This window comes from Octodon degus, unplaced genomic scaffold (assembly GCF_000260255.1).
Source record: "Octodon degus isolate 3935 unplaced genomic scaffold, OctDeg1.0 scaffold00005, whole genome shotgun sequence".
NCBI classification, from domain to species: Eukaryota; Metazoa; Chordata; class Mammalia; order Rodentia; family Octodontidae; genus Octodon; species Octodon degus.
Genome location: NW_004524581.1, coordinates 24,468,998 through 24,479,374, shown reverse-complemented (window position 1 = coordinate 24,479,374; position 10,377 = coordinate 24,468,998). Strand labels below are relative to the sequence as shown.

Here is a 10,377-nt window from a genome sequence, read left to right as displayed (position 1 = left end):
CTCCCTAAAGATTGGCATCTGGGATTGATCATTACCCTGAGAAAGCCAGGAAGAACCATTATCTGATGGCTACCGGATAAAGTCCTGTTCTGCATTCATGCCCGCTTGCTACGTGACTCCCTTCCCCATTTGGTCCTGGGCTCAGTCAATTTTACCTGAGCAATGGTGCTTGTAATCCCATGGGTTGACCATAGCTTTGTCCCACCCCACATCCACCTAAGCGAGCTCCCCCTTTCTCCACCTTAGCCTCACATGGTTTTACACTATACAAGTCCCTAGAAGAGACAGCTTCCTGGAAACAACCCGCTCCCCCTCAGGCCCCCCTCCAGTCCTTCTCTCAGACAAGAGCTTTCTTTCCCTCAATAAATATATTCTGCTCATAACCTCCATTTGTTCCTAAAATTCATTCTTCTGTTTTAGAGAACAGGAAGTGAGGTTCAGGTCGAGAAATCATTCTTGCAGGTTCAGGTCGAGAGATCATTCTTCCCCTATATCATTTGGAGGTTCCCTGTATCATTTGGAGGTCACCCACCCAAGATCTGTTTTTCTTCCTGTATCAGTACCATTGCCACAACCCCAAAGATCTCGATCCCCGACACAGCAGAGCTCCAACCCCAGGGACCAGAGCAATCTGGGGGCCCACGCTTTCACACCCAGGGTCCACTTTGTTGATCTCAAGTTCTGGCTGAGTAGATCCAGCTCCTTCCCGCAGGGCAGACGGCACCGACCTCCAGTGAGCAGCGGAAGGGCTCAAGATCCAGCCAACACCGGCTTCGGAGACATCAGAGGCCACCAGGCAGTGACAGCAAGATGAATACGGACTTGGATGACACAAACTTACATGTTTTGCTGAAGGACAGCATGAAGTTTTGAGGTATTTTTGATGACTTTCTCTTGGTATCAGCCAGAATTTTCTAGACTGAAACCCCACCAAAGACAGGAGCACTAAAAGCCCAGCTTACAATGGCACAGACACAGGAGGGCACCGTGGGCAGAGCAAGGGGCTGGGGGATCCCAGCCAGGGAGGGAGCGCCGCGGCAGAAGAACCAGACAGGCAGCAGGGAGGAGACAGGCGGGTGTGTGGCCCTGGGGAGGCCTCCCGAAGGGCTGAGGGTTTACATGAAGAGCTTTTATTTCAAAATCTCTTGGTCTTCGTCTGTTTTTACCCACATGCAAACCAGAAGAGGTTTGTTCTTTTTACTGATGTGAATACGCTCGGTACAAGTCCTGGGCACAAGGCTTTACTCCTGCACGCCCTGCCCGCTTCCGGCCCTTGTCTGTGTCTCACCTTTTCCGTTATTCCTGGCATCTTCTTTTGCACCAAAGGTTCCCACTTGCACAGAGTCAAGCCTGGTACCTCATCTACCTTTAAGGTCTGCACTCTGGCGTCCTTCTGTATGCCGAAGTTATAAATGTTTGTCTAAAGATTCTCCTGTTTGGCTAGTCACACATATCTAGGTTCATAACCCCCCTAAGATTCGTGTTTGTTGAGATGTAAGGGAGGAGAGCCTCTGTGTTTGTTCCACCACCCGAGAGATGGCTGCGGCAGCCGCAGTAACTATTCTGATCTCTGCTCATAGCTCAGATCCGGGCTGGCTCGCATCGCGCTTTGCACATACATGGGTCTGTTCCTCTCCTCCGCCCATCTCTGTTCCAGGATGGCGCAGTGATTACTGCTTCCAGCAAGTCTGGTTTCTGGTGAGTTAACTCCATCTCGATTCCCTGGTGGCCTTGTTCCCCCTATTTTTCTCTCCTTTGTGTTTTGATTTTTTTGTTGTTGCATAACAAACTATCAAAAGACTAAATAGATTGCGAAAGTACCACTGAAAAGTAGAGGAGTTGATGGCTAACATAGTGTATCACACACACCCCACTCCGTGAATTTGGGGGTGCTGCTTACAGGAGATTCAAACATGGTGGGACCCCAAGGGCTAAGACAGCACCCCTCTCCCCTTCTCCTCTTTGGGCACCTCCACTGTGGGACCTGGTGGGGCACTGAGTAGGAAGAGGTGCTCATTCCTGAGGTCACAGCTCTGGAAAGGGACTTCTGGGCCTCAGGGGACAGCAGGAGCATTCCTGTCCCTGGAGCAGGTGCAGGGAGGGAAGAAGGAGCCCAAGTCCTCTTATCCAGAGCTACTAGATAAGAGGAATAATGGAGGACTCACTCCCCTGAAGGCCTAATCCAGATCCTCTAGGCCGCACAGAGATTTTCTCACAAAATGTCACAGAAGTTCACTGTATCCAGCAAGCAAGGAACAAAGCACAGAGCGTAAGGCAGCTGGCTCCTTGTAACTCCCGCAAGCTGGAGACCAGGTAGGAACAGATTCCTGGAGGCAGCGTCCTGCCTGCTCCTTGTTCCTTTACCTGGGAAGTTACCAACTAGTAATCTGTAAACTTAGAGTGGGATGAATGCCGGAAGGCAACATAGATAGCAGTTTTTTGTATTGTTTTGTTTGGCAGAACCGGGGATTGAACTCAGGCCCTTGCACTTGCCAGGGAAAGGCTTATTCCACTGAGCCATCTCCCCTGCCCTAGATAGCAGTTTGTTTACACCAAATTAGTTATGCACATTCCTTAGCCTATTTGTGGTCCTCAATAAATGTGAGAAGCTTGGGGTTCACTTAGAGAAAACTGATCTCGGTGAGACCCTGTGGCTGATTTCATCCAGCCTTGACTGTCCAACGACAGTCCCACTGGGTCATTATTCACACTTCTACCCAAGGAAAGCATGCGCACGTGCACACACACAGACCCCCCACCCCCACAGATCCAAAGGGGACCCAGAAGCGTAGTGCTCACCCCTGTGGAGCCTGAGGCTCACGATTTACTAGCTATGTAACCTTGGGAAATTTCTTCACCTTTCTGAGCCTCGATATCTCCCTCTGTACAGTAGAGGAAGTGTTTCACTCAGAGGCTGCTCAAGCCATGACTCAGCATGGCCCACGTGATGGCTCCGACCTGTCGGCTGTGTACACCTAACCTCAGGAGCCCCAGTCCTGGGTCCAGCGCCTGGCTGCCTTAACCCCTTGCTCATGAATGTGGATTAGTGAGCTCCAGGAGCACCAGAGAGAGCGAAGCCCTAGGGCTTTGGCACCCACGCAGGGCTCCTGGTGCTGCAGAGACCCAGAGTGTGCACCTGGGGAAGATAAAGGCAGGGGCGCCCTCAGCATGTGGGCCCAGAGCACAGGTGGGGAGAGTCCTGAAGGACCAAGACCACACAAGTCTTCAGAGGAGTGCTAGGACCTCCTCAGATCAAGGTTGGAGGCAAGGTTGGGGGCTCAGGTGCAGGTCGCCGGCCTCTAATGCGCAGCTCTAGATTCCAGGAAGGAGGCACTTCCAGCAGCACAGGGCAGAAAGTCCAGGAGCCAGGGCAACACTCAGAGAGCCCGCTCCCTCCCTGTGCCCACCTCCCCCAACCCAAATGCTGGCTCCGCAGGTATGGCCTGAGTCTCCATGGAGCCCCAGGCTGGGGAGAGAGCCTCAGCCCCATTTGGAGACCCTGGTAGACGGATAGTGGCAGCAAGGATGTCACAGCCAGGGGTGACAGAAGCTTCCCTGACTTCCCACCCTCCTGTCCACTTGGCCTAGAGTTCCCGAGTTGAGTTCTGTCATTTCTAGGAAGCGGGGAATTCAGAATGGACTTGGATTGGGCAGGAGGGGTCCCTGAGTCCAAGCTGCACGAAGGAGGCAGTGCCGATGCCAGTGGTGGGTGGATTAGTCTCCACAGAGGAAGCTGTGTGTGCAGCTGGAGTTTCAGGAGACATCCAGGCAGTGGATGGTGCCTGCGGCCCAGCCCTCTGCCTGGCAGGGTGGTGGGAATCCCTGACAGTTGAGGAGGCAGCACCAGGAGACCAGCAGCAAAGGAGTTTTCTGGGAATGGGGCCAAGCCCCTGCCTGGCTTCCAGGCTGCAGAGGCAGTGACAGAGGGACTTGCACAAGCCACCAGGCACCCATACCCTGGCCAGGAAGGAAGTGGCAGGCACTGAAGGAGCAGGGGCCCCCATCCTATTGGACTCTCTCCTGGGAGCGTCTTCACAGGCCTAGACAACCGAGCAGGGCCGGACACCCTCTGCTGTGCTCAGAACTCCCCTCTCCTGCTCCTGCCTCCACTCCCTGCAGCAGGACGCTGGCCCTGACCAGCCTGGTCACATCGGCTATGCGCAGTCACCTTTTGGTGGGCACAGTAGCTTTATACAGGGAACGCCCGAGCAGTACCTGCTGCCCAGTGGACCCCGCCAGCCTTCACTTCCTGGGCTCTCCCTCAAGGGCAGGGTGTGCTGAGGGCTGGGGCCTGCGTCCAGCAATGCTGGCGTATTCCACAGACAGGAAACGGCTATCGTAGTCAGTGGGGTCCTCGGTGCCAGAGTGACTTAGGTGAGTGAGGGAGGCATAGTGGACAGTCCCGGTGTCCTGGTCAGAGGGGACTGGATGCTCAAAGTCCTAGGAATAAAAGCAGGCAGACAGAAGTCTGCTGTACAGGTCACAGCTGCGGCCCTTGGACACCTCTGGGAAGGGGGACCCGGAAAAAGCTGCCTTCGCCCCAGGGAAGGTGCCTAAGGAAGCCAGGCGGCCAGTGGTACCGGCAGCTTACAGCTTGTTCCTAACCCAGAACCAGCGCCAGCCCAGAGAACCTAGAGTGGCCCCAGGGAGCCCTGTTCAACAACCTCGCCCAGTGAATTCTTTACACACCCAAGCAGGAAAAACATTGAGCGAGTGTTTGGGAGCAGGGGTAGCAGGGGTAGCATGGGATTGCTCACGGCCTGACACTGGGGGTCAGATCACAGGACACCAGTTCCTTGTAGCCCTGTGATCCACATCTCGAGGCCTTCGGGACCCTGGACGGGACAGACCCAGCCAAGGGAAACCGCCGAGTTCCTAGCAGAGAGGGCACTCTGAGGACCTTTCTGTGGGCCGAGTGATTAGCCAACATCTGTCTATCGCACGCTGGCATTGGGAAATCTAGGCAAGCAACTGTGTGGTCAGGCCACAAGGCTGCAGTGGCACAGGCAGTCATGAGTGTGTGTGTCAAGATTTAGGGTAAATCGAAGCTGCAGGCTGGGGAACTGAAACAGGATGGGGACCAGGAACTCTGCTGCACTGTGTCCCAGCAGGGGATGCCGCTACTCACAGCGCTCTCCTTTGGGGCTGCAAGGTCCTCATAGACGTGGTGGACATCTCTCTCGCCTGTGAGAAAGTCAAGGTCAGGGGCAGGTCATCCTTAGATCTTTCCACTCACTCATCCTCCACGTCTGCTACTCCATATCTTTTGACCTATGTCTCCCCTTCTCCTCCCCCACACCGAGGAAGACAACATTTTATAATGAGAGCAGGTGTCTGAAATGCCATTAACCGGAAAGATCTATGGAAACTCATTCAAAAGTCCTTAACTTTAAAGCTGGCTTTGCAGTCTGCAACCCACAGTGGATCCAAGCACGCCTGGTTGTAGGCAAGCAGGCATGGACAAAGCTAGTTGACTTTCAGGAGACTCACCGTTCCCAGCTCCTCCACCTTTCTGGGCTCCTCCTTGGGCTCTCCGGAGGTACAGGGCCATGAGCACGCTGAGGCCCAGCAGCAGCAGCAGGAGGAGGATGGCCACCACCACGCCCACCACGACCCCCTTCCACTGCCAGCCACCTGGAGGACTTAGGGACAAGGAGTGGTGGGGAGGAGTCAGCCCAGTCTCACTGCCTGTGGTCACAGCAGGCCTCCTGGCTTCCTGCCTCTCCTGGAGCACCCAGCAGGTGCTGGCTGCCTGTCCCTTTCCCATGGTGGTCCCCAGATTTCCTTCTGCTGCTGTTGAAGACTCTGCACCCTCCCAGCCTCCACTCCTCAACCAATCCTCACCCAGCTGCTGCTGCCCGCTCTGCTCCGTGAGCTTTGCACTCAGCCCTTAGGGCTCACATCCAGAGGACCTGCCTAAGGCTGGGCATAGGGGCGCACACCTCCAACCCCAGCACTCTGGGAGGCCAAGGGCAGAGGACTGAGCCCAGCTGGGCAACTTCATAAAAAAGGTTGTAAAGGCTGGGATGTAGTGCAGTGCTAAGGTCTTGGGTTAAATGCCCAGGACTGCAAAGAAAAGAAAGAATATCTCTCAGCAAAGGAAGGACACAAAGTGCATAGTCTCTTGTCTTTGAAGACACTTAAGGAGGGTGTCAGGCCCAGAAGGGAAGAGGGGTGCTTCCAGCAGTAATTTTCAGCTCAGTGAATCACTACTACCTGGTTACTGGCTTGTGTATTGGTTTGTTTTGGCTTGGCTTGCTACACAGTCCAGACTGACCTTGAACTCACTATGTAGCCTGGGCTATGTTGATCTTCCTACCTCAACTTCCTGAAAGCTGGGGAAACAGGGACCTCCCACCATGCTTGCCTTGGTGGCTTTATCCCTAGATAAGAGACTATTTTCACAGGGGCCCAGGGTTCCAGATCTGTAGAGGTAGTGGGTAGAGAGGATCAGACAGCAGCGGAGGGCCTGGGGCCTGGAGAGTCAGGCAGTGATGGGAGGAGTCAGGCTGCGGGTGTGGTAACTCAGGCTATGCCTGCTCCCTAGACCCCCACGATGTGGCCTTGTGGCTGCCCTGGGCTGGGTCACCAAATCCAGGCCGATCCTCATAGCAACTAGGAAGACAGGGCTTGTGAGGGGGGCGACCTGGTCTCACAAAGCCCCTCTGGCAATGTCTAGGGGCACTTGGGGGCCACATCAGGAGGAGGAGGTTTGTGCTCCTGGCATCCAATAAGGGAAGGCTGAGTACTGTGCCCAGCACCCAACAATGCAGAGTAGCACCCTGGGACAGAGAAATCAGCTGGCTCCCAATGTCCACACGGCCGAGAGTGACAGACGTTGAGCTAAGAGGGGGAGGTTGCTGTTCCCCTTTTGCAGATGAGAAAAAGAGGCCAAGGAAAGTGACCCAAGGTGACCTGTCTGACCCCAACTCCATCCGCTGGGAGTTGGTGTGTCTGTCTGAGTGGGAATTGAGGCATCAAGCACAGCGAGAGGAAGAGATGGAGGGCGGGGTTGGCAGTACCTGTCAGTAGCTGGGCTGGAGGCAGAGGCTGGGGCTGGGACTGTCATGGTCCTCGGAGTGCTCCTGGTGGGATGTAGGGTTGGAGCTGTGAGAGATGACAATTAGTGGGGTGTGGGTCTGCTGCCCCCCACACCTGGGTAGCAGGAGCCCATTCCTGGCCCTGGAAGGCCATGTGGACAGGGCACTGAGCCCAATCTGGGGCAAAGAATGACATTGGAGCACCATGAGCCAAGCAGCCGCGCAGGCTCAGCACCGCAGAGTCTGGGGCTGCCTCCAAGTTTGGGCCATCACAAGTAAATTCAGGGAGCCCGACAGCTCCGCAGCTCTCAGAAGGAGCGCACTGAAGCCTCCGGGCTGGACGGGCCCCAACCTTGCCATTGTGAAGCTTAAAGGCTCTCCAGGGTTAGGGCTCAGCCCCTGAGTCTCAGGTCTACCTCTCTGTCCAGCTGGCCCTGTCCGTCTACATGCCCCCCCACCCCTACTGGCCCTGTGGTCCCCAATCTGTGCAGTGGACCCCACAGTCCTCTGACTGTTGAGCTCAGGGTCAGGGTACAGTGCCCAAGAATGGACCTTCACGCACACAGCCATGCTAAAGTGTGGGGAAGTTCTAAGAGCTCTCTGAGCCAATGCAGGAGGCCTGATGGCAGCCACACATGTGTTCAGAGGAGCCTGCAGTGAGGAAAAATGAACCAGAAACTGGCAGGCCGGAATTCCAGAGCTGGTTCTGCTCTTTGCCAGCAGGCCACCTCCAGCCTCAGCCTTCAGCCAGCAGAGGGCGGGAGGGAAGGACTTCTAGGGTCCTGAAGGCTGAGCCCAAGTAAGACACACACAGACTCACCTTTAGACACCGTCAGGTGCACGATTTTGAAACTGTAGAACTGATCTTCAAGGAATCCACAATGATAGGATCCCGAGTCCTGTACTCTGAGCTCGGTCATGGTGACCTCAAAGCTGTACTTGAAATCCTTGATGGAACATCGTGAATCGAAAGTCTGACCACTGGTCACTAAGACGTCACATACCTCTGTTGGCCTTTGTCGACACCAAGCTTTCACCCGTCTTCTTCCATGTGTGCCGTGCTCACAGCGCACAGAGAGCGTCTCGCCCTCCTGCAGTTTTAGAAGCTCCCAGCACTGGGCCCAGGCACCTGTGGATACATACGCAGGTCAGGAGCCCCCAGCTTTCTCACAGGGGTGGGTGGTGGGGCTTCCCTCCTTGAGGAGCCATAGTCGTGGTGGTGACACTCAGGATGTAGCCCAGAGCCCTGCATGGTGCAGTCTCTTGGGCGCACATGCCCTCTCCCCATCCCCACCAGGTGCCCACTCTCCCCACCCTAACCCCTGCTCCTCACCTAAGGTCAGGAGCACCAGCAGCACAGGGCACAGCAGGCATGGGGCCACCTGGGCCATGGGTCCTCTTCCTAAGAAGGGTGAGGGCAAAGGAGCCCCAAGGAGAGCAGCCAGCTGTCCCAGGCCTTAGGGGTGAGTTGTCCACCACAGGGGCCTCTGTGGCCCAGCAGGAAGACTTAGGAGGACAGAGAGGCCTCCAGTGGCTGGGTTCCCCCCTGGGGGTGGGACTTCTGCTCCCCTGGGTCCAGCCTCTTCCCCTCACCAGGCCTCCTCCTTCCCCTTGGGGTATAATGGGGAAGCTGAGAAATCTAAGGAAACCATGGTGAAACCTATTTCTCCTTCTACACTCCAGGGTACCACTTTCTGGGCTCTCAGCTCCTCTCCATCACCACCATACACCCCAAAGCTCAGTGCCAAACTAGGGGACCTAGGAGCTCTGACAAGGGTCCTGCCTCCCACTGGTCCCCCGGGGTCAGGGGCTGCTCCCCAAAACAGTTCCCATATAGAGTCATTTCCAGGAAGGGCCCTGGAGGAGAGAGCTAAAGTGAGGAAGGGGAGGGGAGGACAGGGACCAGGGAGGGACTGCAGAGGAGGGGAAGACAAGGGGAGCTGTCCCATACTCCGGCTCCCTCTGGAAGCACGCACAGAAAGGCTGAGCTAATGAAGCACTTGGTTACAGAGGTAAGGTGAGCTATGGAGACTCACAGGGTGTTCCTGTGGACCGAGAGCCCCAAGACAGAGCCGTTGCGCTCTCCCACTAAGAGAGCCACATGCCTGGCCTGTCTTCTGCCCTGCTCACTCTGCCCACAAAGCAGCTGGACTCTCTGAGCTGGGGCAATGGTGAGGATAGGAAAGAGGGAGCAACTGTCCGCAGAGGGCAGTGTGGAACCCCGAGGCCCATAGTAGGTGGGAGATGGGCTCGGCACCCACAGCTCCCCCAGCTGCGTCTCCCACTGGCCGGCTGTGTCTGCCCTGTTGGCCCCTGCCAGGGTTCCCTGATGTGGTGGCCTGCATGGTCCCTGAACCCACACTCTTCCCAAGCCTGCAGGATCCCCAGGGCTTCCCTCTCTGGAGGACTTGACCCCTTCCTGTCTCCCACGCTATGGTCTCTGCCCTGGTCCAAGTGCAGGCTGTACCTGACCAGGCTGAAACTGCCTCCCTCAGAGCCCTGAGCCCACGTGGTCAGGTCTGCATGCCTCCCTTCCCTGAGCCCTGGTTGTCCCCAAGGCTGAGCTGTGTGCAAGCCACAAGACGTATTCTGTGGAGAGAGCAGTGCAGCTCAGGTGAAGGCCCTGGGTCCAAGCCCTGCTTCACCCTCCTCCAGGTGAGGAGACAGGACCAGAGAGGACAGTGACTTGTGATAGTCACTCTGAGACCAGAGCTGTGCCCAGCTTTGAACTCAGTCCTCTAATTCAGCATCATCACCCAGCCCTGTACCTTCACCCCTCCCAGGACCCTCACCAAAGGGGCACCAGGGTCCATATACTGAGGAGATGGGAGGAAGGAGGATGCAGAAACAGGGTCTCCAATGCTGAAGGGGTAAATGATCATATGGAACTGTGGTCAGCAGCTGAATTAGACAGACATATTATAGGCAGTCAGAGAGTGCCAGACTCTAAAGGAGACAGTATGAAAGACAAGATGAATTTGCAACCTTGGAAAAGACAGATATTCCTGTTGTGGGCCAGGCCTGAAGACAAAAGATTAAACAGGGGGCGGTCAGATAGCTCAGCAGACTAAAGCACCTGCTTAGGTAGAGCACAGTGGCCAAGTTTCGATCCCAGTCGTGCGGTGCCAGCCCAATCTCCAGGGCGCACTGAGATAAAATTGAGACTGGCCATGGAGGCACACACCTATAATCCCTGCTTTTGAGAGGCTGAAGACAAAAGAATCACTATGAGTCCGATCTATGAAGTTAGACCCTATAGACTCTGTAGGCCCTGTAGACCCTGTAGATCCTGTAGACTCTGTAGGCCCTGTAGACCCTGTAGATCCTGTAGACTCTG

The 10,377-nt window shown here is 55.7% G+C and overlaps 1 protein-coding gene across 2 annotated transcripts; it reads right to left on the bottom strand.

Moving 5' to 3' along the window:
* Positions 1-3,796: 3,796 nt before the first annotated feature.
* LOC101572584 (CMRF35-like molecule 9) lies at positions 3,797-8,532 on the bottom strand. Of its 2 annotated transcripts, XM_023720090.1 has the most exons (7): positions 8,374-8,532; positions 7,861-8,169; positions 7,023-7,107; positions 5,491-5,642; positions 5,129-5,184; positions 4,216-4,440; positions 3,797-3,906 (listed from the first exon to the last, which is right to left on the bottom strand). In XM_023720090.1, the coding sequence occupies exons 1-6, from the start codon at positions 8,429-8,431 to the stop codon at positions 4,243-4,245; spliced, it is 858 nt and encodes a 285-aa protein (XP_023575858.1). In that variant the 5' UTR covers positions 8,432-8,532; the 3' UTR covers positions 3,797-3,906; positions 4,216-4,242. The 2 variants fall into 2 exon arrangements, with proteins under 2 accessions (XP_023575858.1, XP_023575851.1); XM_023720083.1 differs by having other exon boundaries at positions 3,797-4,440.
* Positions 8,533-10,377: the final 1,845 nt, after the last annotated feature.